The sequence below is a fragment of the Protopterus annectens genome, chromosome 8.part0 (assembly GCF_019279795.1).
Source record: "Protopterus annectens isolate FY-2018-M chromosome 8.part0, PAN1.0, whole genome shotgun sequence".
Taxonomy (NCBI): Eukaryota; Metazoa; Chordata; order Ceratodontiformes; family Protopteridae; genus Protopterus; species Protopterus annectens.
Genome location: NC_056741.1, coordinates 736,182,059 through 736,208,177, shown reverse-complemented (window position 1 = coordinate 736,208,177; position 26,119 = coordinate 736,182,059). Strand labels below are relative to the sequence as shown.

The window sequence follows — 26,119 nt, the reverse complement described above, 5'->3', positions numbered from 1 at the left end:
GAGAGATTACATCTCGGCTGGCCTGAGTGCCTAGTCATCGCATAGGATGAACTAAGGACTATTGTTGAGAAAAGAGAAATCTGCTTGGCCCTGTTCTTCTTGCTGCCTGCATAATCCACACTAGACAAAGTTGTATTCCTGTGCTATTCAGGCTTGAATTATAAAGTTAAAAAAGATGCCTGATAAATCTTCATTGATGTGAAAAAAAAATAGACATATCTACATGCTAAAACTTACACTGTCAGGTCCTGTTAGTACATAACAGAGGATATCAACTATTTAGGCACCGTTAAAATGTTTGATTTGAAACATTTCTTTAGGGCTGTGCTGACTTTACCTGTTGAAAGTTCTCTCATGTTGGCTTAATTCTGCATTTACTGTTCAGTGTATTCTCTTTATCCCATGTCAGCACATTTGGAGTCGTGCCGAATACATTTTAAAATGCAATACACCACCACTTATTAAACATCTAGTCAAAAGGTTTAATGGTCAGCCTATCACTTTCTTGGTGTAGAATGGAAGAGTCTTGTAAAAGGCACAAAGTAGGATGTGACACACATTGCAGAATGACTCTGTGTGCACAATCTCTTGAGATTTCCACCCTTGCTTTTAGGTTTAGGGAGTTTGATATGTTAGCCAAGGAAATTAAATTGATTCATGGAGACAAATGATTGCTTCTGTGAGCTTATAGTCCATCTTTTATTTCATCCTTCCTGATAAGATCCTCCTCTACATATATAGTGTCACCAGATGCTTTACTTTTTACTACCACATTCATCTCAGTAGAATGAAAGCTATGCTGGAAGACCACATCATAGTGATGGGCAGAAACTGGTTTGTATTCAAGTTCCAGCTATTTCAAAAGGAACAACAGACAGCACCTGAGGTTTGTGGTGGAAGGTCATCATTTCCACTTTATGCTCTCGCCGCTGATTTGCTTACTCTGCTGGAGCTTCTAAAAATGTTTGGCAGCAGTGGTACCACACTGTAGCCTAAGGGCATCCATGTCTACAGTTACCTAGATGATTGCCTGATTCAGGCAGAGACCCAGGAGGTGACCCAGAGGTCACTGGAGTACATACTCTGGAGGAGACACAGAGGGCACTAAAATGCACCATAAAGTGCCTCTGCATACTGTGCTTTTCTCTGAATTACCAGAAATTGAATTGATGCTCAGCCAGAACAAAGGTTTTTCTGTAGGCCCTTCTGGACACCAGTTCAGCCTATCCTACCTATCACAGAGTTAAAATGTAGAGTCCCTTGTTGTCTGCTTTCAGGACATGCTAGTGACACTTGTGGGAATGGCCAGAGACTTAACATTGGAAACCACATGGTATCCACCATATTGAGGGTGTTCCTAGCCAGAATGCACATAAGGAAGTTTCAGTGGTTCTTAAGGAATACCTGCAATTGGGAATTTCAGTACCTGAAGTATGTGATTCCAGCCCTAATCTGACTAAGGAGACAGATGGAATAATGGGTACAAGAAAGCAAATGATTGAGGACATGCCCTTCAGACTGTCTTCCTCAAATCAGAGTAACAATGGCAGCCTCGGACATGGCATGAACTGCACCATCTGTGGACTTCAAAGTGTGGGGCATCTAGAATCTCAGGGAGAAGAATCTGCACATAAACATAACAGAGATAATGGCTGTCATTCAACCTGTCAAAGCGTTCAAGATGTTCTGGAAACCTGGGATACTGAATATTGTAGGACAACACCACAGTTATGTGGCACATAAACAAGGGGAACATGTTTTTTCACCTCTGCAGACTGTCTTTGCAGGGTTGGGAACAGGCCCTGAAATTTAGACTGTTCCTGAAGGCTACTTATATAACAATAAAGGACAATTATATGGTGGACCAGAAATTAAGTACCTTAACAGGTCTGCATTAGTCAATACAGGGATACATTCTTGGACCTCACTAACAGGGAGAGTACACCTGGTATAGATCTCTTTCCTTCACTGAACAACAGATGGCTGAGGAAATCCTACTCCAGAGCACCAAACACACATGTATGGATGGGGATGTCTACTCCCAAGATTGGATGGGTCTGTTTCTCTATGCGATGCCTCCTGTAACATTGGCCACAGTGTAGTTCAAACGTCAAAGTAGGAGAGGCCAGACAGTTTTCTAATTGTCACATTCTGGCCCAAGTACCACTTATTCTTCATTGGTTTCAGATAACAAAGAAGAAAACCCTACTGCCGCCTTAGCATGCAAATGTCCTGGTGCATTGTGGGGGGGTTGGGGCTAGTACACTCCGAACTGTTCACACTCAGACTAGCAGCATGAAAGATATAACTCTGTTACCTTTTGATCACCTTTTCACTGAGAATGTACTAAAAATCTGAAGGATCAGGAGGGGCTGAGGTTGTACCCATGTAAACCTTCCCTTCAGACTTGCACCCTTGTCACAAGAATCATGAGGAGCCAAGTAGTATAGCCATATACACATTCCCATTCAGACTTGCACCCTTGTCACAAGGATCAGGAGGAGCTGGGTAGTGTACCCATGTACACTTTCCTCTTCAGACTTGCACCCTCGTTACAAGGATCAGGAGAAGCTGGGGAGTGTATCAATATACATATTCCCCTTCTGACTTACACCCTTGTCACAAGGATCAGGAGGAGCTGGGTATTGTACCCATATTCACCTTCCTCTTCAGACTTGCACCCTTGTTACAAGGATTAGGATAAGCTGGGGAGTGTACCCATATTGACCTTCCTCTTCAGACTTGCATCCTTGTTACAAGGATCAGGAGAAGCTGGGGAGTGTACCCATGTACACCTTCCCCATTCCGACTTGCACCCTTGTCACAATGATCAGGAGGAGCTGGGGAGTGTACCCATATACACCTTCCTCTTCAGACTTGCACCCTTGTTACAAGGATCAGGAGGAGCTGGGTAGTGTACCCATATACACCTTCCTCTTCAGACTTGCACCCTTGTCACAAGGATCAGGAGGAACTGGGGAGTGTACCCATATACACCTTCCTCTTCAGACTTGCACCCATGTCACAAGGATCAGGAGGAGCTGGGTAGTGTACCCATATACACCTTCCCCTTCTGACGTACACCCTTGTCACAAGGATCAGGAGGAGCTGGGGAGTGTACCCATATACATCTTCCTCTTCAGACTTGCACCCTTGTCACAAGGATCAGGAGGAGCTGGGTAGTGTACCCATATACATCTTCCTCTTCAGACTTGCACCCTTGTCACAAGGATCAGGAGGAGCTGGGTAGTGTACCCATATACACCTTCCTCTTCAGACTTGCACCCTTGTCACAAGGATCAGGAGAAGCTGGGTAGGGTACCCATATACACCTTCCTCTTCAGACTTGCACCCTTGTCACAAGGATCAGGAGGAGCTGGGGAATGAACCCATATGCACCTTCCTCTTCAGACGTGCACCCTTGTCACAAGGATCAGGAGGAGCTGGGGAATGAACCCATATGCACCTTCCTCTTCAGACTTGCACCCTTGTCACAAGGATCAGGAGGAGCTGGGTAGTGTACCCATATACACCTTCCTCTTCAGACTTGCACCCTTGTCACAAGGATCAGGAGGAGCTGGGGAATGAACCCATATGCACCTTCCTCTTCAGACTTGCACCCTTGTCACAAGGATCAGGAGGAGCTGGGGAATGAACCCATATGCACCTTCCTCTTCAGACGTGCACCCTTGTACCCTTCCTCTCCATTTTCTGTCTCTCTCAGGATGGTCTAAATTCTCCATGTCCCTCTCAGCCAGTAGCAGAGATCCCCTTATAGAAATGACTACATCAATGAGCACACTCAAACATCTACAACTGTGGTAAGTTGCCTTCACAGTTTCAGTTTCTTTCCATATGACAGCTGTTGGGATAACCAGACCTTTGCCCTTTTTTATAGAATGAATCAGAAGACCACAGTTACTGTCAAAGCTAACTACATTGCAATATCTATGTCAGTTGGCATCTGGTTCATAAATATTAGACGTATTAAAAAACTGTATCCTATCATATACTTGTCCTTCTTATCTGCATTTTCTGAATGTTAATCTATTCCATGATGCATTAAACTCCAGCTCCTGTCAATGTGAACCTGAAGCATGACTTCTTAGGCATCATGTAACATGTTGTGACTATATTAGTGGTCCTAATTTTCAAAGTAGTATTGCAATATAGTGTATGGGGGGAATTACTTGTATATTTTGTATGATTGCCTTTTGTGCTTTTTCCTAGTGTGGTAAACAGATACGAGGGGGAGACATTGCAGTTTTTGCAAGCCGAGCAGGACACGGAGTATCCTGGCATCCCCAGTGCTTTGTATGTGCAGTCTGCAGTGAACTTTTGGTGGATCTGATCTACTTTTATCAAGACCGGAAGATCTACTGTGGAAGACATCATGCAGAACAATTAAAACCACGTTGTCAAGCCTGTGATGAGGTAAGCCAGAATATCAGCTGCCATAGGAAGTAAATATAAAGATACTCTGCAAAAATTAAAACTGTTTCAGTGTAGTGCTTAGGGTTTTAATGAGTCACAAAAATAGAGACCCTTATTTCTTTGAGTCATGAAAGCGATCTAGGTGCTGGCTATCCTACGAGCGGTCCTGTAAATTCCCATTTCTAAAGAGGATGCAGACTTGGATGAGCTCTTGTGTTGACAGACTCCAAGAACAGTTCAGTTTTTGCTTTAGAAAAAAATTAACTTTTGGACTACAACTTCCATTACATCATCTTTTTGTTTTTACCAATTTGTTTTGCACCTCTGCTAGTATGGTAAAGCAGATTTTGCACATAATGTCTCCACTTTTGTGACAGTGGAATGGTATCCATATTTTGTTGTTGGCACCCTGGTCCATCTGGCCTGCATGCCTATGCATTTATTTTTAGTTGTATATTGTATTTTGTTTTGTATACAGGCATAGTACAGCAACTGCAACCCCCCCCCCCCATCCACCTGCCCTCATCCTTCAGTAAAAGTTTTATAGGTTCCTAAGTTGGTACTAGGCTATCAGCCCTAGGACCTATACAAGCCTAGCCATAACAATTCCCTGGCTATTTCTTCCCACACTATTTACTTCCCTTTTTTGTCTGGTAATGTAAAAGCACAGAACCACCTCTTCTTCAACCACTTTCACCCAGCAGTCAAAGAACTGTATCCATTCCAGGTGTCCTCCTGTGCTGCTGCCACAGATGTGAAACACAAAGGTACAAAAAAATGCAATTGGCTAGCAGTGGAGTCTCATTAGTACTGCAAAACACAAGCTCTGACTGGATAGGGCAATCAGAAAACTAAATACCTATCCCAAGGGGTTTACTATTGTTTGTGCGAATGACATTCTATCGGCTGCAATGTGCCGAAAAACAGAATGTCGAACGCACAAGCACTTTTGCACCAGATAGTCGACTCCACTTATGCAAATGCACAACTGCATTCGCATAAGTGGAAATCGACTATCTGCATGGAGATTGCAGTACAGTGGGGAGTGGAAATTCATCCACATCCCCACTGTAGTGCGATCTCAGAGTTAGAATATATAAGTAGGGAGGTGTGGGGGGTGCAAGGTGGCTTGCCCCCCCTGAAAAAACGTAATAGCTGTATAGGAGTTTGAATTACATCAGCTCCTATACGGCTATCATGTGGTGGTTTTGACAACAATGTCAAGTCAAATGCATTGAGCATTTGGTTCGACATTGTGAAAGGTATTTTTTTTTACTTTCGGTATTACCATTCATTTATTTGACCGGAAAATGTTTTTCCATTCTAATAAACAATAGTAAACCATCCCAAGGTCTATATGAAATGTGCACAAATGGACCTTGATTTTTTTTTCACTTGTACAAGCACAGGATACTTGCAGGGAATAATGCAGTTAGTGTTTGGTGAAAACAAATTCTGCCATTACTTAAGTTGTAGGCTCACAAGATTAGTTATTAGACATAGCCAGTGGGTGCCGGTTGTGGCCAGATTACCTTCTGGACATGTTATTTTGTGCAGTGCTGTAACAGAATGCTGTAATAATGAAGGACTGTCTAATATCATCTTTGCATATATATTTTTTTCATTCTTAGATCATCTTTGCAGATGAGTGCACAGAGGCAGAAGGCAGACACTGGCACATGAAGCATTTCTGCTGCTTTGAATGTGAGACAGCACTGGGAGGCCAGAGGTACATCATGAAAGAGAGCCGTCCGTACTGCTGCAGCTGTTACGAATCTTTGCATGCAGAGTACTGTGACACTTGTGGAGAACACATAGGTATGTTATAGAAACAAATGAACATGTAGTAATTTAGTAGTTCTGGGAACAGTCATAATGGTTATGCTGAAAAACAAACATAAGCATCTAAAAAGTATGATATGTATAATAAGAATCATTTGCTATTTATACTTCATGCCAAATGTAGAATATTCCATGATGTGTTAAACTACAGTGCAGGGGTTGGAGTACCGCTGTAGGTATCTGCATTACTTGCTTATGTCATTTACTTCATTAAGTAATTGCCTGGGTAATGCCATATCCCTAAGCTAGAGCCTGAATTAGCACCTGTTTCATTGTCTGTGTTTATTTTATCCTTTTCAATCCTGCCTTCTGTTTTAAGTTTATACTCATATTCTGCAACCAGGCATCACCCATCAAGGCTTATGGTACATATATTTCTTCCTCGTTTTCAAAACATTATTTTTAACATTTAGCATTTTTATTAATTAAGACACATTATGTGTCCTTCTTTAATCACTGTTGCAGTATTCCTTACTATTGGTATATCATGCCAGGGTTAGCCATATGTCCAACCAGCATACCAAGCCTGGGCCCTTCCATGTGCTGTACGTCAAAAGTATGTCCTGTTTGAAAGCCTAAGGTACATAATTGAGGTACAAGCGCAAAACCCTCAGAACAATTTTTGTACCAGTCCAAATGCAGTGTTTTATTTTCAATCTATAGGTCATATGCCTAGGTGCAGTCTACTAAACCTTTGTACAAATAAATACCCCATTGTGGACTCTCTTTTCTTTAGCTTTGTTTTACTGTAGGCACATGACATTCAGAAAGTGAGAATGTGATTGTCTGAGACAGATTCCCCATAAGGGCAGTCACTGTAAAAGTCTTTTTTGTTTAGGTGCAGAACAGTTATAAAACATGTTCTGTTTGCCTGGCCTTTATCCCTAAGACCCTCCACGGGCATCTATCCTTTCTTTGTCTGCCTTGAAAGTCAGACCTTAAGCTTCTTGCTCAGGGAACCATATCCTTGGAATCTTCCTGCCTTGACATGCAGCCTTCTTTAAAAAAGTTGAAACCGAAACTGGAAACTTCTGCTGTCCAGCCTCTGCCAGATGTCTAGATTGTATCTGATGAGGAGACCATGCACCATCGGGTTTAGACACTGTGGTATGGGGCAGGCTGTCGAACATCCACTGGGAATTAACTGACTTCCATTGATGACATGAAGGGAAAACCTTGGCTGGTGATTTTAGAAGGAACTGGGGGATTCCTCAAACTCTTGTTTGAGAAGTAGCCCTGGGTTTTGTAATAGAGAAATGTCAAGGCTCAGAACCTTCTAGTTTTGTACGGGTAGATGTCCATGCTAAAAAGGAGTAGAAAACTAGGCTTGATTCTTCCGCAGAAAGAATGGCAAGAATTTACCCAAGGTTATTTTGAAGCCTACTCATGGGTTTCAGTCCCTCCTTCTATAGCTCCTTCTTCTTCCACCCCTCAAAAAAGGACTAGGGAGTCTTCTGATGATGATGATGATGATGATGATGAAGATTTGGATTGTATTGAGGAATCTTTAGCTTATTCCTCCCAAATTAATTTCTTCTCTTGCAGTGGGCTCCTATGAGGAAGATTTTCTTTCCTCTGATTCCTAGATGGAGGAATTCTCCTTTGGGAATGCTATACTTAAATGATGCAACAGTTTAAGTGGGAAAGCTATCTGATGTTCAGTAGAGGTATTATGATATCCTTCATCCAGATTCTTCTAGACCTTCTGCAGTTCCTCCAGTTCTAGAAGCATTGTTAGACATCCTTAGGTCTGTTTCTCAGGTTCCTAAGTCTTCACCTCCTGCTCCTTAATAAAAAATAAAATAAAAAATAAACTAGCTTTTAGAAGATTCCTGAGGCTCAGAAATGTCATTGTATCTATAATTCATCAGATCCCTCTGTCATTTCCCTTTCAGTTGGCAGGCCTGCAAAGTGTCTTCCTTCTCCTTAAGTCTTGTTAATGAATGAAGATAGCAGAGTTCTGGAGAAGTATGTTAAGCTGTATACTTCAGCTACTTTAGCTTTTAGAGCGATCAGTTATCAGACACATATGACTAGATCTGCATCTTCCCTTCTTTCCATGCCAGGGCTCATATTAGCTGATATGCCGGATTCAGACAAGACCTCAGTCATTCCCTTGCTCATTTCTGCTTCCCAACAAGCTAGAAATCAAGTGCTGCTGTGATGCTGCTGATACTTCTTTGAGGCGGCTATGTCAGTGTCAGTTATTTGGAGGTATTACAGGCTTAGGTTTTAATCCCTTCTAGAGGATATTACGGCTAAGTTATCAGATTTACATCTAAATACTCAGGATTTGTTTGGTTCTGCAGCTGAAAACCTCTTAAAGGTGTTATTAGACAAGGATAAATGTATGCAGGATCTTAAGCAGATTTTCCTTTCCCCTGTTCCTAAGTACCAGTGGAACTATCCTTCTAAAGGCTTTTATGTATAGACATCAAAGGCATCCCCAAAATGGTAAACTGTCCACTTGCCTCATTTTCCACCTCTGATTCAAGGTCTTTTGTCTCAGGTCACTATTCAGTTTCTCCTTGCTAGAGGGACATGATTTCTATTCCAGGATGTTTCTAGTTCCCAGGAAGGAGAGTTCTCTATCTTAAATCTTTCCTTTCTCAAAACTTTAATGAAATATCCTTCTTTCGGAATTGTAACTCTTCATACTTCTACTGTAAGCCTTTCTGGTTTCTCTAGGTTTGAAGGATGGTTATCTCTATATTCATTTTCATCCTCTTTTCATGAAATAATTATGGTTTTCTGTGTCTTCCTCACATTATCAGATCTCTGCTTTGCCATTTGGTATTTCTACAGCTCTGAGGATATTTACCAACTGTCTAGACCCTGTCATAGCCTTTTGCAGACTTCATGGCATTCAGATTTTTCCTTTTCTAAGTTACCTTTTCTTTCAAGCTCCTTCTCAGCTGCTTCTCCTGCAAGACAATGGAGTTCACAATGCACCTGCTTTACTGTGTAGGCTTCAGTCTACATCTGAAATAGTTAGCTCTGACACCTTCTCAGGATCAGATTTTGTTGGACTGCAGGATTCAAACTCATAGTATGACAGCTTTTCCTCCTCCTCCTCCTTCTTTCAGTCCCTTCTTCCTTTGCAAGAGCCCTAAACGAGAGTTTCTAGGGACCCTGTAGTTCATGGCATCCACTATCCCTATGGTTCCATTTGCCAGAGTCCACATGAGGAAGTTCCAGTGGTATCTGAAGGTGACTTGGCTTCAACATTGCCATCCTTTGGACTTCCAGATTCCTTTCTTGACTTAATGAGGAAGGAATTTCTTTGGTGGATCAACTGGATATCCCCAAATCCAAGTCTTCCATTTCTGGTTCCTTCTCCCACTCAGGATCTGCATACACATTCTTCAAACCTAGCCAGGGGGTCTGGTTCAAAGACTTCCAGAACCTGAGAGTTTGCTCTCCTCATGAGGTAATCAAACACATCAGTATCAAGGAAATGAAGGCCTTGATTTTGGCTCTTCAGTCCCTGTGTTACCTTTAGTCTCCAGGATTCCTTAGAGTCTTTACAGACAACAGCACAGTTGTATGGTACATAAAAAAGCAAGAGGGAACAAAGTCTTACCACCTTTGCCAGCCCTGATTGCTTAAGACTTTGCCATTTGACACCAGTTGATTCTTAAGGCAGTGTATATTTCATCAGAAATGAATGTAGTGGCAGACACTTTAAGCAGATCCAGAGCAGGTCCTCATCAATGGATGTTGCACAGGGGGATTTTCCTGGACATTGTTCATCAGTGTATCTTTTTGCCTCCCCTCAGAACAGTCAATTCAGCAATTTCTGTTCCAGTGTGCCAAGTCCTCTGGTTTGGAAACTGGATGCCTTACCTTTTACTTGGGGAGGATTTTTCCTGTGTATACTTCCTCCTCTTCCTCTGTTGCCAAAGATCTTTCACAAGATTATATTGGATGGGTCAAAAGCTTTTTGCTGACTTTCTTTTGGCCAAGACACCATTGGTTTCCCCTTCTCTTTCACTTGGTCTAGGGCAGTCTTCACAAGTTACCCCATAGGATGGACATCCTCCCATAGGACAATGGTTCTGTGTTATTCACTGTCATCTACTCGGCCTACAATTGACATTCTTGATGACAGAGTTTTGATGCCTTTCTAGCACTATTTTTCTAAGGACATGGTTTATGTTTTACAGGAGTAAAGAAAACTCACTACTAGAAAATCTTATGTCCTAAATGAAAGAGATTTTCTATTTGGTGTCACAACAATAAACAAGGATACTCTTTCTGTGGAGATTGCTACTGTTCTTTCCTATCTATGTGAGTTGCTCAATTCTAGTCTGGCATACTGTTCTATTGAACCTCATTTGTCAGCCAACTCTGCTTATCTGCCTCTAGATCCACCATTTTCTTCTTCATTTGAGGTCAAACAGCTTCTAAAAAGTGTCTTCATCTTGCATCTCTAAGAAAGCCCATTCCTGTTCCTCCTTGGAACCTGAACTATGTTATTGAAAAGCTGACAGAGCCATCTTTTGAACCAGTAGCCTCTTCCAATTTGATACTTAGAATTAACCCTTCTTTTATGCCTAAGGTTATCAATGATATGTCTCTGAGTAAGATCATCAATGTTCCTTACTTCTTTTATCTCGTCAGAATAAAAGTGAGGGGATTCTCCATTCACTGGATTTGCATAGGCAGCTCAACTATTACCTATACAAGACTAATAAAGCTGGTCATCTGTAAGAATCGGCGTGCCTTATCAATGTTCTAGAAGTCTGTACAATGGATCATTTTAATGTCAGGTCCCAAGACAGTGAGAATCTTAACCTGAAATGCACCTGGTGATGGTCAGCCCAACATAATTGATTCCATCACCAAGTTGCTGATTTCCAGAAGTAGCTGGAACACCAAGTCCAAAAATGTCCAGATATGAGTAACAATGGTAACCATCTGTGTGAAGCTGAAATCCTCTAAAAGACTAAGGTGTTCAAAAGAAGGTGCAGTCACCTTGCTGTCCACATAGGATTTAAAATCAGCTAGCGTCAGCCACCTGTGACATTCATGTCTAAGTTTTAACAAGAAAGTCAGATGGCCCTTGTAGGAAAGCCCCAAATAACTGGGTAGTGATAACGGAAGTCTTCAATTCACTCCTGCTTCCAGAATACAGGACAGACGCAGGCCACATGAAAAAAGAGTGGATGGATGGTGCCGTGGGTAAAGGCAGAAAGGAACTTAAATGAAGAAGAAAATAAGCAAGCCACTAGAGCAGTATGTAAGTTGGCTAAGAAAGAGAAAGAAAAGATATGTTTTAACAGTCTTTTGCATTTCTGAACATTTTATGTTCTCATGCTAGAGTATACTCCAGAAATGCTAAAGGGGGAAAGAGTTCAGGGAAACGGCTGCAGCTGAAACTAGCAGTAGGAAAGAAGAGTGTAATCTCCAAGACCCTACAAAAATGAACTGTACGGAGAAACACTGTGTGACGCGGAATTATTTCTCCACTGTAATGAGGAAAAGAGCACAAAAGGGAATGCGGAGAAAGAGGAGAGGGGTATTATGGACAGTGAAAGTGACTGGGATTAAGTCTGTATACTGTTCAAAAAAGTGTGTTAGTGCAATCTGATGATGCAGAAATCCCAATGGAAGCATGATGTCTGCTTGTATAAGACTTGTATTGGCAGTAAAGCAGTCAAGACAGGGAGGAGAAAATGTAAGGTTTATTTATTTGCAGTTCTGGTAACTGGTTAGATGACTATTCAAAAAAACCTTTTCAGACACAACCCAAAATACAGAAGTGAAAAGAAGTATATTTGAAGTAAGTATAAATGTTAGAAAATAGAAAAGCAGATATGTGGCACAGAAAACAAGTCATATAGACAGAGTATACAGAAACAGGGTATACAGGCATTGGCAAAACTATCTTAAATACAGGATGTGTACATGGTACACAGAAAAACAAATGTTTACATAGTGTACATGTTATATACATGATGTGCAATTTAGGATAATAGACTGGGTTACTGGAAGTAGGATTATGTGTGGTGATGGTGAATGGAGAGTTTAAGTATTATCCTTAAAGCAATTGCAGGTAATTTCCTTGCACAGTTGTTCAGAGAGGGCTTTTCTGAATTCAAGTTGAGATTCAAGGCCCCTTATTTGTAGTGAAAAGCCTGTTCCCATAATGCTGGGCCCAGTAAGGAAAAGCTACATTTAAAACAGTTATTCTATAAGGGGGACTGCTTAAAGTGACAGAATACTTTTGGACACTTCATGGGATGTAAACCTATGAGAACTTTTCATCTTAAGAGTATGCAGTAGGCAAGTTTTATTATTTTGTGTAAAAAAAAAAAAAAAAGTACCTAGGAGGTAGGTTGCCCTTTCTGTTACTGGAAGCCATCTGTAGGATACGACACTGGTGAGATCTACTGTCCACAAGGTGGGGGAATCAGTAAATTTTATGTAATCTGTAGTCTTCAGGTATTATTTGCTAATTACAGGGTTAGTAGTGGAAGACCATATTCTAGCTTTGGAAGGAGAACATTTTTGGCAAGACATTTGTGACAAGTTAAAACTAATGTTTCTGGATCGGGGCTATCGTCTTCACTTGTTGATGAACTTTCATGCCCAAGTTTTACTTGAGAGAAATAATAAATATGGCCCCATTATCAAAAGAGGAGTACAGAACCAAGGTTCACATGTGGACGAGGTAAACATCAATCATAATCTCTGCCATTTTACTAATATGATTTTGCATTACTCTTTGGACGCTTATGACATCCAGAGAATTCTTTGTAAAAATTGGTCTGTATTGCAGTGTGACAACCAGTTAAAAGCACATTTTAATCTTCTCCATACTTTTACTTTCAAAAAATAGACCATGTATTAAGAGTATCTTGGAAAATCCTTTGAAAACATCTATTTACTCCTCTTATTTGACATCTAAATATGGACATCGCCACCAGTATTCCTTTGACAGAGTTGGTGGCGTATTATTGTGGAAAATACAAAAACGGATGAAGTGCATCAGATTCAGTTGCCTTTCTGATAAAGTGGTTTGCATTGCAAGATGCTGCTCCTGCTCCGCATTCTGTATTTGCAGAACTAAAAATGCACTTAATAAACGTATTTATCAGCTTTTGTACAGTATTGCCAAGAGAGACATTAAGAGCACCTTGGCGAGACATGCTTCTACCTGCGATGGTTTCAGCAGTTTTAAATTTATTGTGCTCAAATTGATGCTGTTTTGTATTCTAGAGACTGGCAGAACAGGCTTTTACATCGGGAAATGGTTTGGCATCTCTGAATGGATGCAACCACGTATCCTGGAATGAATGATGCCATTTTGATTTCCAGTGAACTTAAATTTCATGCTGCCAGAGTTTAATTTTTCTAAACATTTTCCTAAACAGTTTTTATTTTTCTTATTTTTTTTCATTTTTTCATTGAGCTTTGGTAATTGTTTGCATTGTTCATTGGGTGACACATTAATGATTTCAAGTTGTCATTCACAATGGTTTTGCCACCAGTAGCATTTCCAACATAGCTTTTACATGAGGTAGGCAATCATCCAGCTCTCAGCTATCTGCGTCTGGGTCATTCGAGGCCTAGAACTAAAGATAAGAATATTATTGCTTGTATTTCTGCACTTGCTAACTGCTATCAGTGTTTTTTTCTGTTTACCTCTGCATTTTTACTGTAAGCTTTGCCTGTTTCAACCTCTGCATTTACTCTTGTGTTCTGGGTACTTGTACTGTGTAGCATAGACTAGCCACAGGCTCCTGCTGTGTCTAGTTCTGTTTGTACTGGAATTGAGCACTAATCCCAAGCTAACGTTTTCTGGAGAGGGCCCTCTGCACCCTTGTGGCAGGAGGTGTGTGGCTAGAGACCCATCCATTGAAGCTAATTGGACTAGGGCTCTGTTCTGACCTTTTGATTGGCTATTTTGCCCACCCATAAGTTTTTTTCATTTTTTTAAAAGCCCCTCTGCAGATCCAATTACTGTTTGCCAAGTATGGAAACAGTCATTTTTAACCTTAGCTATAGCTTGTTCTCAGCAGGGACTTTTCTGGTCTATAGATCAGTACAGCCTCTGAGCTACCCTCTCTAATCTTTCCATCTATACTAGTGGACTACCGTAGTACAGGAACACCAACAGACCATTACTGGTCAGTCCCTATTACCAACTACATCTCTTACCTAGCACTATGGAAGGACAATGCCCCACCATTTCTCCAGCCCACCTGGTCGATTTAGGCATCCTGAGGCAATGTAGCAATTGCCTCATGTACACTGACAACCCACTTCTTTTATGATACTCAAACTCAACATGCAAGAGGTGCATCTACATAAAAAAACATAGAATCAATGCTCACTGACTCACCCGTCAGTATACCTGACCCCAAGGAGGTTGTCAGTATTCACATACCACCATCTGCAATGACCATGCAACCAACACATAACCCCATGTATGCAGAGGTCGTCTCTAAAAACCTATCCAAAGCACAGAGACCTATCAAACACAAGTACACCACACATAGCTCACATGTAGATAAACACAGTACACACAAAAACACACATGCCAGTGTCTTACCAGGTAAGCCACTAAGGTGCAACACAAAACCAAATGTATTAGTCATAGCTGACTCTCTCGTGAGACACACTGATAGGCCACCCACCAGGCTTGACAAGGAGAAGGTCACGGTTAGCTGATTGTCTGGTACCAGGGTCTGGAACATCACACACACACACACACACACACACACACACACACACACACACACACACACACACACACACACACACACACACACACACACACACACACAAAGTCCCTCAGCAGCAAGTACTGTTATGACTGACATAGTACATGTTGGTGTGAATGATTTGAGACATACATCTCTGGACTACATAGAGAGAGACATGACTGAGCTCTTGGATTATGTGTCCCAGGCAGGTATGTCCCTAGCCTTAAGTATTATGCTACCCTCACCCAGGATGATGTTGCAATACAAACAAAATATGATTTACTTCAACAATTTGCTTAACTTCTAGTGTCCATTCTAAGGGGATCCAGTTCCTGTCAGCCTGGGATGACATGGTTGATGGACCTTGATGCTTTGTTGGAGATGGTCTCCACCTGTCATCCCTAGGATTTTGGTTTCTGGCAAAGGCTCTTGCCTCCCCTCTAGTGCTTTTTTAGGCAATGTCACAAGGAAAACATTTCCAATGTAAAATGTTCCTCAAAATTCAGCATCAGGGTCATGCCACTAAATGCTAGGAGTCTTGACCTAAAACTATATTCTTTGGAAGCTGCACTCACCTTGGAGGATGTTGACATCTGTGCAGTCACAGAAACCTGGTTCAAGGCTGTGGGGAGCACCCCAGCCATACTGAATTACAAAGTCTTCCACTTGCTCAAGCCATCACACAAAAGTGGAAAATCCAAAGGAGGAGGAGTATCTATTTTTATTAAAGACAAATACTCCTCCAGATTGGTACGTCTAAATGAGTCCCTCAAACTCCTCCAGGTACAACTCTCCATGGACAAAACCCCTCTTTAGATTATCTCCAGTTATAGGACTCTGTCCATGGACCAAGACACCCATAATACCTACCTGGACCTACTGGAGGCCCTCAGTATACCACCAAACACCCTGTTTTGGGGAGACTTCAACTACCCATCAATAGATTGGTCTAAATACACATGTACAATGCACACACCCAGAAATGCTTGAACTTTGTAAACTCCAATGCTCTGGACCATTTAGTAGACACCCTTACTACGGGCTCAAACATTCTGGACCTGGTACTCGTGAACATGAGTGATCTTTGAACCACCCCTAGTGTACAGTCATCTCTAGTGAGATCTTAACATATATGTCACACTAGAAGTAACAGTAGTGTCTGACCCCAGCTGGAACTAAACTAAAAGTTTTCTCCAAAGCTAACTATAATCTGCTATGAGATAATATTACTAGTTTCATAACCCCATCCCCTACTTGATGGCAAGGGAGACATCCCTGCAAACAGCCACATTAACATCTTAAGTACCCAATCTGTGGTAAGAGATCTGGGCACACAAGTTGACAGCAACCTTTCCTTTGACCATCTTGTTTCCACAGTGGTAAGGAAAGCCTTCTACAATGCCCATCTCATCAATAAGGGCATTGCCTCCAGTCTAATGAAGCGGTCAGTGTGATCATGAAAGCGCTTACTCATTCTGTGTGTTTTTACATTAAATAGAAGATTTTTGCAGCTGTGGTGGTTTGGCTCAGATTTTTTTTTTTTTTGCAATATTACTAGAACCTGCTGGAGAGATAGGTTCATCTCCCAGAGGCTCCCCCTGCTCTGGAATAAGCTTCCATTCTTAGTAAAACAGAGCCCTTCACTGACCCTCTTTAAGCATAATCTGGATAACTGGATGGGGAATTGCAAATTCACCCCCCGGGATTTTACCTGCATCCTTTCTGGACAGGGGCAAGCAGGTGTTGAGTCAGGTCTAATACCACCATTAAATGAGGGATATTAAAATTAAGCTAGGCTTGTAAGGTCCTCCAAGGCATTAGCCTAGTAACATCCTATGATTGGTTCATCAACATCAGTTTGCATTGTTCATTGGTTGATGGTGTGGTGGTTTTCCATTGCTTCTTGACACCATTTTGCAGTGTTCATTGGCTGATGTATTAGTGATTTTAATTTGCTATTTGAAGTGGTTCCACTACCAACAGCATTCTTAATACAGTGCCTACATTATTTTTATTGGTTATTTACAGCAGTTTACTTTTTTCTATTGGATGATGGTGTATGATTTTAAATCACTATTTGCAACGTTTCCATTATCAACAGCATTGGTTGGTGTTTTATTTTGTGTCTTATTACTGGTTAATTTTTTGTGAGTGTGAAATTTTTTATGTTTTTAATGGCTGTAACTGTGGGTGTTTTACAGTAGTTAATGGTTCTGAAGATGTCTTTTATGGACAAAAGTGCTTAACCATGATTTTAACAATTAAGTGTTTCTGTGACATGTGTTACCTGGTCATTTTCTTTTTATTTATTTTTGGATGTTTGTGTTCCAGCTCCAGGTGTATCACCCATTTTTTTAATTTTTTAACCATGTGCTGTTTTAGAACAAGAATACAGAAAGGGATAAGAAGGAAAGAAAATGATGACTTCAACAATTAAGAACAAAGGAATTGTGTATGGATGTGGGTGGGGAATATAAAATACAGAGGGCTAATAAAAAATGAGGCAGAGGAGAAGAGGCCAGAAGGAAGGCAGGGAGAAGAGAAAAGGCAATGCAAAGGGAAAAATAATAAACATTAAATACTGGTCTCAATCTATGGATCAGAAAACCAAATGCTAGGGAAACATCCACACCGTGAAAGGAGACAGAAGGGTATGTCCATAGGCAACAACTAAAGGATAGTGACTCCAGCTTCAAGATCTATATGGCAGTGGGTGGATGGCAGGAGGAGTCTGAGGGGGGATCTGGTTACTGATCTTTTCAGTGAGGCTCAAACTGACACCTCAGTGGAAGGGTAACAATGTCTCAAAGGCCATTTCCTGCCCAGGTTCGAGAAATCCGAAAAGTGTTACAGGAGTTTGGGGGCCTGTTCACTGGGAAACCTAGGTGCATCCACCTGGTGCAACACCATGTGGATACAGGACCCCAAAAACCTATCAAGCAGGCCCCTTACATGCCTGACAGACTCTGAGAGAGGAGATGCAGGAAATGTTGGAACTGGGGGTAATCTGGGAGTCCAGCAGTCACTATGCCTCCCCAGTGGTGCTGGTACCAGAGAAAGATGACAGCACTAGGTTCTGTGTGGACTGCAGAAAACTAAATAGTTACACAGAGTCAGATGCATACACCATGCCTAGGACAGATGATGCCTTAGAGCAGCTGGGTGGAGCTAAGTATTTAACCACTATTTATATGACCAAGGGCTACTGGCATGTGCCTTTGACTCCCACAGTCAGAGAAAGGTCAGCCTTTGTGACTCCTTTCAGATTATATGAGTTCAAAAAGATGCCCTTTGGGATGGAAAATGCCCCAGCAACCTTCCAGAGGCTGGTAGATAAGAGTTACTTGAAAAACTAGTTTGAGTATTCAAAGGGGGTGAAATGTGATGTAAGCTATTGCCAGCTATGCCAGAAGAGGTAGGGCAGTGGATGTGTAACATATGCCAGCATAACAGCTGGAGTTTGCAAAGAATTATGTCATTTGTATATCAAAATGATTTGTACAGGTGCTTATGTTGAAAATGTATTTGTAAAGCTGATTGCGTTAAAAATGTACCAGCCGTGAATCCTGCTGGACAGAAAAGAAATACACCTGTATGTCAGACTGTATTGTAATTGTTGAAATGAATATAACAGAGGATACTGGAAGAGAAGAGGTTAATCTCAGTCCAGCTAACTTTGAAAAATATTCTGAAATTAAATTACCTGGTTTAGGCCACAAAAACTGTCCCCGTGATTCAAAAAAGCTTACACTAAGTGTAGACTAAGTGTATATGATATGTATTCAATAAAATTCTTATCATATTTTTGTGCTTTCTAGTCACTCAGAAAGATTACGCTAACTGAACATGTAGTCTGCACTTTGTGGCAACCTTTATGAATCTCTGTCAATATTTAAAGCAGCAAAAATATCAGTAGGAAAACTAAAATTAGTAGGAAGAAGGTGTGTGTTATGTCTGTGTTGTCTGTTCCTCAGAATAGTGTACACTTCGTGTAGGCTTTATTGAATCTAGCCCTGTGTCTTACAGTTCTGATTGTAGCCACAGACAACATGTCTGTGAAAACCATGCTTAGAAATCCTACTGTATTGTTCTTAGGGGTGAACTAACTGCTACCCTGGAAGGGTGAAAGTTTTTGAAATTATTTTATAGCTTCCAGATGATACAACACATCTTAGCAAAGCTCAAAGTGTGTGTATGGTAACAATTATGTACAAGACTCTGGCTCCGTTTCTAGTAAAGGGGGTAGTATGGGAACTAGAGGTCAAGTAACCAGATGCATGTGATGCCATTCTGTAATCCAAAACTGAAATGATGTTCTTGTCAAAGGAAAAAACTTCAAAGACCAATACATGTAAGGTTCAGTTAAGGCACTTTAATTTACTTGCAGCAAGGAGACAAAAACATGCAAATACAAGGATTTGTCTAACTACTAACAGGAAGTATGTTCATTCTTATACTGTTTCACAAGACATGGCCTTCTAAGCTGACAGAATCTAACAGAACTTTAAGCATTGTACTATAGCAGGTGTTACTTCAGATGTTCTGCTGACATGACTAGATTTGTGAGAAACATTTTAGAAAAACAACCTGGCCTTGGTGACTATTAATCCGTTTACAAGCATCTATTGTACACTGTTACTTTTCAAGGTACTTTTCTAATACAAATACAAGCAAATGCTGATTGCAGTTCATATTTTCAAGCAGGCTTTGACCTAATTATCTGCTATTTCTACAGCTGTGTATGTTCTCATAGCACAGTGGAACTTCTTGTCTGAGTTTCATATAAGCAGCTTTGTTCTATTCATTATTTTCCTAACGATAGCAGAAATCATCTGCTTCTCAGTAAATTTCCAAAGCACAAGCAAGATTTAGCTGACAATACAAGGTCAGAAAGCAACTGCAGTTTGTACAGATTTATGCAGTATGAAAGAGAATGAATGTGTTAACTCTTTTAGGCTCTGAATGCACTAAGCATATTACTAATACACACATTAATACATATTTTTCTAACATTTCCCCCCTATTTATAATTTTATTCTACTTTCAAAATAAGCATAAACAGTTTGTTTTCTTCTCCTAACCCCTTCCACTCAGGATTTGCAGTTAATAGAGTCATTCAGCTTAAACTTATGAAAGCATTTTCAGTCTTTTAACAGTTCTTCAAACTCAGTACTTTGATATAAGGTTTCAGAAACTGACATGTCTATAAGGTCTTTAATCAGTCTTTTCATGCAGGGGATACCACAACAAACACATACTCCCAGTAGGAGCATACCTACACAAATGGAAATCAGTATGTTCATTAGGATGGTACCCCACCCCCCAAACCATTTCTGGAAAAAGTCCATCAGTGGGTTTGGGCCTGGTTTGGTCATGGCCGACACTTGCTGAATTACCTCAAGATGATTGTCTATCTCGTGTTTATGGTCAGGAATATATGAACAGCATTCTTCTTGGATTAAAGCGCACGTACCACCTCTCACCGCTAGGGTGAAGTCGAGCGCCATGCGGTTTTGGAGCACTACAGTTCTGATAGCATTCAGTTCATCAGTCACCAATTCGAGAGCATAAAAAGTTGCGTTGCTCATTACTTCGAGAAGTTCTGACAGTTTTCTCAGCTCCCAGATCGATTTCACTGCTCCATATTCTGGTAATATGCCTGCCCAGGATATAATGCTGTCACTCAAGTCCATGTGTGTCAGTCCTTTGCCTAGAGAGTGATGGTCTTTCCAACGTGCATCGATTTGTCCCACTGGATTTACAGGTTTCTTGACAACCTCTCGGACATTTCGAATTTTTCCATGAGGCAAAACTGCAGTGTGTCGTATGGCCAGAACCAGGTAACCCAAAAAACAACTGCCAGACCAATTCTCAGGTAACCATTTGTATGCCTTTCTGCCACACACAAAATAACAGTCCTCTACTTTAGTAGTAACCTTGCTATGAATGTACACTCGCCCTGCATGAAACATTTTTCTATCAATTATAGACAGCTGTTTATAAAGAACAGAATTATGTTTTACTTCATCAAGTGTTTTATTCATCAATCCAAGAAATGAATCATAGTTTGTATTACAATAAGGATCTACTTTGTTTCCTTTAGTGTAACATTTATAAGGAACAGTCATATTGCAATTGCTCCAACCCACCTGAACAGTATCATTTTTATAAAAACACACAGTTCCCTTTTGTGGAACAGACAAGTGCAATGCTATTTTATCTTGTGCTGTAATGGTTGAGGTATCATAAATCAAGTTTTCCCAGGTCTCATTGACCCCTAGGGGGACTGTAGTCATTAATACCCCCCCCCCCATATGCTGTCGGCAAAGCTGTGCAAATCCAGCAATTTGAAACATTGAAAGTCTCAGCATGCACATATTTAATTGCCTGGTAAGTGTTAAAGTTTGGATGCCAGTTTATGAGTAATGCTTCATGTTTATTCAGTTCAGTCTTTGTGGCTGGGAAAAGAAAGGCCACAGCAAAAAGATTATTGTCACAAATACAGTTAACAGGATGATTATGCAATACTTCTGAGGAAAGGGTTGTTCTGCATTCCTGTTTCTTCTGGACTCTTATCATTTTTGCTCTTGGCATGTAACAAGATTTTTGTCCAGTTCAAAGTTTTTAACTGATTTACAGTGGATCCAAGAGGCTCCCTCAGCGATTTTGACTGCATTGGGTGTTGACAAAAGCACTTGATATGGACCTTCCCACTTTGGAGATGCCCAGTTCTTTCTCTTAACAACCTTCAGCCAGATCCACACTCCAGGGTGCACTGCCACTTCTGACGGTCTGGTTCGTTCTTTATCTGAAACAGAATTTAACTGCAACAAATGTTTAGAATTTGATAACTTACACATATACTCTGCTAATGTACTGTCATCTTCCTGGTCTGCGGGCATGAGAGATTTCCACTGAGGTATATAGTAAGCCCTTCCAAAGAGCTTTTCAAAAGGAGTCAATCCTTTTGCATTTTGAACATTTCTCATGCTCATCAGTGCCAGGGGCAGACAGTGCACCCAATTTCTCTGTGTTTCTAATATTAACTTCCTTAACTTACTTTTTAAAATCTCATTATGCCTCTCTACTAGCCCTGCTGATTGTGGGTGATATGCACAATGATTCTTTAAAGAAATACCGAAAAATCTACTTAGCTGTTGTATGGTCTGATTCACGAAGTGAGTGCCATTGTCACTGTAGATCCTTTCTGGAATGCCGAATCTAGGGATGATTTCTTTGACAAGGACTTTGGCCACCGTTGTAGCATCTGGATTTTTAGTCGGAAAGGCTTCCACCCATCTGGAAAACATATCTACAATGACAAGACAATACTTCTTATTTTCACATTTATTCAACTCTATGAAATCCATACAAATAGTATGAAACAGATACGGTGGTATAGGAAAACTCCCTTGCTTGGGCTTTAACGCCCCTTGTGCATGATGTTTATTACAAACGTGGCATACCGCGCAGAATTTTTTAGAGCAATTTGAGAAACCATATGTCGTGAACACTCGGTTCACCAGCTGTACCATCTGCCCTGTTGAGACATGGCTCTGCCCATGGCTCAACAAAGCTGCATATCTAAACAAATTAGATGGCAATATCGGTTTCCTTTCTTTAGAGATGTACAGCCCCTTTTCAAGAATAGCTCCTCATTTTACCCATCTTTGTTTTTCAATTTTCGTAGTAAGTGTCTGCATTGTTTTTAACATTTCTAAGTCTAAAACCTCAGAGGGCTGTAATTCCTCATTCAAAAGAAATGCTTCTGAAGCTGCCTGTTTTGTAGCTATATCAGCTCTCGCATTACCTTTTGAAGTCCTATCCTGTTGCGTGGTATGAGCTACACATTTACAAATAGCTACTTTCTGAGGTAACTGAATAGATTCTAAAAGATCTAAAATAAACTGTGCATGATTGATTGGTTTGCCAGTAGATGTTATCATTCCTCGATTTTTCCACTGTTGCACAAAAACATGTACAGTAGAAAAAGCATACTGGCTGTCAGTAAAAATGTTCACACATTTACCCTTTGCTAAGGTACATGCCCGTGTCAAGGAAATCAATTCTGCTGCCTGTGCAGATAAACTGTGTGGTAAAGATTTCGCTTCTATAATGTCAGTATCAGAAACTACTGCATATCCTACTAGGTTCTGTCCTGCAGGACCCCTTTTGCACGAGCCATCCACGTAGTATGTCACCTCGGCATCATCCAAGGGAACATCCGTAAGGTCTTTTCTAGGTAGTATCTTTTGCTCAATCACCTGCAGGCAGCTGTGTGGTGTACCATCTGCAGGGGTTGGGAGCAAGGTTGAAGGGTTCAAAGTCGTACAACGTTCAATTGTCATGTGAGGTTGGCTCAACAATATAGTCATACAGGATAGATGCCTAGCAGGGGAAAGATATGCTATCTTCTCTTGCAGTAAAATAATTGCGACTGCATGAGGCACTCTCAATGTGAGAGGGTGGAATAACACTACTGAGGCCGAAGCCTGTACTGCCATTGCAGCTGCAACTACTGCTTGTACACAGTGAGGTAAAGACCGTGCCACCTGGTCCAGTTGTGATGAATAATAAGCAATAGGGCATTGCTTGTCCCCATGCTGCTGCGTTAACACTGATGTAATATAACCTTGCTTACAATCTACAGTTAGGAAAAAACGTTTATGATAGTTTGGTAATCCCAAAACTAATGAGGACGCTATTAACTGTTTCAGTTTGCAGAAAGCAGATTCTACTTCTGGTGTCCATTGTAACAAATCCTGTGCTGCCATAGGCTTTTTATAAATCAGATTAGTCAGCGGTGCAGATTCCAAGGCATAGTTTGGAATCCAGCTCTGACAAAAATTTGTTGTACCCAGGAAGGACATCATTTCCTTCTTGGTAGTGGGCTTTGGTGCTTGCAAAATCGCTATTTTTCTGTCCTCATCTAATGTCCTACCTTTCTTGGATATTACATATTCTAGGTATTTAACTTGTTTTTTTCCAAAGCTGCAGTTTATTTTTGTTTACTTTATGTCCTTCAGTGGCTAGAAATTGTAATAGCGCTATAGTGTCCTCTTTACAATCTTGCTGGGTGGGGGACGGCAGCAGGATATCATCAACATAAAGCAAAATCTGACTACCTCTTGGTGGGGTAAATCCCGTCAAGTTGCTTGCCATTTCTTGTGAGAATATTGTTGGACTTTCACAATACCCCTGTGGTAGTCGTGTATATGTATACCTTTTCCCCTGAAATGTGAATGTGAACCAATGCTGGCTGTCAGGGTGTATCGGTATCAAAAAGAACACATTGCTAATATCTACCACAGAAAAATATTTCTGTTGAGGTTTTAAATCATTCAACAGGGTGTGTGGATCTGGCACCGTAGGTGCCCTTGGTATTACTGCATCATTTACAGCTTGTAAATCTTGGACCATACGCCACTCCCCATTTGCTTTCTTAACAGGAAATAAGGGTGTGTTACATGGTGAATCAGGGGATTCTACCAGCACTCCTTCCTTACGTAAAGCTGCTATAATAGCTTTGATTCCTACCTCTGCATCTTTTCTTAAGGGATACTGTCTCTTTTGTGGTCTAAATGCTGACTTTGGCGTAATAGTAACTGGTCCCGCTGTACGAATAAGTCCTACATCTGATTTTCCTGTTGACCAGAGAGTTTCTGGTATTTTCTGTAAGGCATTCTCTTCCTCCTTCAATAGGACAGCTAATCAGCTGTCCTCGCTAGACTGCAAGTGTACAGCTGGGCGGGTATGAGTTATCTAATTCAACTTCTGCATTTGTATTCCCTGTTCTGACAGTTCTAACTCTGTCTGTTTCTCCCATCTCATGACTTTTTCTCCTAAGTCTACCCATTTTACATTTTTGTCCTTAGTTAAGCTAACGTGGTAATCGATTAGATTTATAAAGTGAAAAGAACTCCTGGGGCAATGAACAGCTGACTACACTGTTCCCTTCTGCGTCCCAGTTCAGATTACGTAATATCAATCTGTTTGCATGGTTTCTAAACAATTCTTGCTCATATTCCTTATCAGGTCCTGGTGTGTTACAATAATACAGAGTACAGTGCAACAAATGTTGTCTATCAATGTCAAGGGAGGGGAACTTGCTGATGGCTACGTTAATCAACTCTTCGGTCATCGCCCCTGGACCAGTCGTAACCAAGTCCTGGCTGTACCAATAATACGTTTTACCCTCCAATTGCACTGCAAAGGTATCAAATTTTCACTGTGCTTCCATACCCTACATGGTTGGAACTACTGCTATACCAAATAGCTGCATAAGGTCTCTGCCCAAGAGGTTTACTGGGCATTTTGCAGAAACAACAATTTTGCTTTTCTGGGTCAGTCCTGAAACAGGATCAGTTATCACAATATTATGGGAGAGGGGCTCCCAATACAGCTGTCCATTAGCTGCTTTCACTAATATGTAATCAGGTGACTCTGAGTTCTCTGGCAGTTTGGAGGGATGTATCAGGGTCTGTGAGGCCCCCGAGTCACACAAAAATGTGACTTCCCTTCCTTCTACCAGGAGTGTAACTTCTGGTTTTGTGTCTGCTAAATAGAGCTCTAAGCTCAATAAAGCCAAATCCAATATTTCATTTTCTTCACTATCTGCGACTTCTTGCACTTCCTCTATGTCTTCTGTCACATTCTCTACTCCCTCTATCACATTCCCATTTGTCCTTTCTCTGCTATCCCCTTCTAGTGATTCCTGACTACCATATAGTCAGTCCTCACCCTCCTTATCCTCCGTGGTTGCCTTCTTATTTTTCTTGCAATCCCTTGCCAAGTGTCCTTTCTTACCGCATTTAAAACATTCACCCATTTTCTTTCGCCCTTCAAAGTCCTCTGTTTGTTGATCAGATTGTTTGTTTCCCTGGGCATTTCTTTTGCCCTTTTTCCCGGACTGTACTACATAAACTTCTGCTCCGTCTTCTACAGAAAATACTTGGGCTTTTTTTTTCTTTTTGCTATTAAAATGCCTTTTGGCATTCCTAGCATATTCAAGCAATGACTGTAATCTGCTTGTACGATGATCTACCATGTGTTTTGTAATAAAACTGCTGATGGGTGCAATACTGCCTTTCAAAAATGCATTCTTTAACTGCTGCTCATATGGGGAATCA

The 26,119-nt window shown here is 41.0% G+C and overlaps 1 protein-coding gene across 2 annotated transcripts in view; it reads left to right on the top strand.

Annotated features, from left to right (window-relative positions):
- PRICKLE3 (prickle planar cell polarity protein 3) overlaps positions 1 to 26,119 on the top strand; it is a 1,188,758-nt gene that overhangs the window by 1,080,113 nt on the left and 82,526 nt on the right. For both annotated transcript variants that reach the window (XM_044080198.1, XM_044080197.1), the window contains 2 exons: positions 4,231 to 4,434; positions 6,066 to 6,252. In XM_044080198.1, coding sequence (XP_043936133.1) covers positions 4,231 to 4,434; positions 6,066 to 6,252 — 391 coding nt within the window. The remainder of the gene's footprint in view (positions 1 to 4,230; positions 4,435 to 6,065; positions 6,253 to 26,119) is intronic.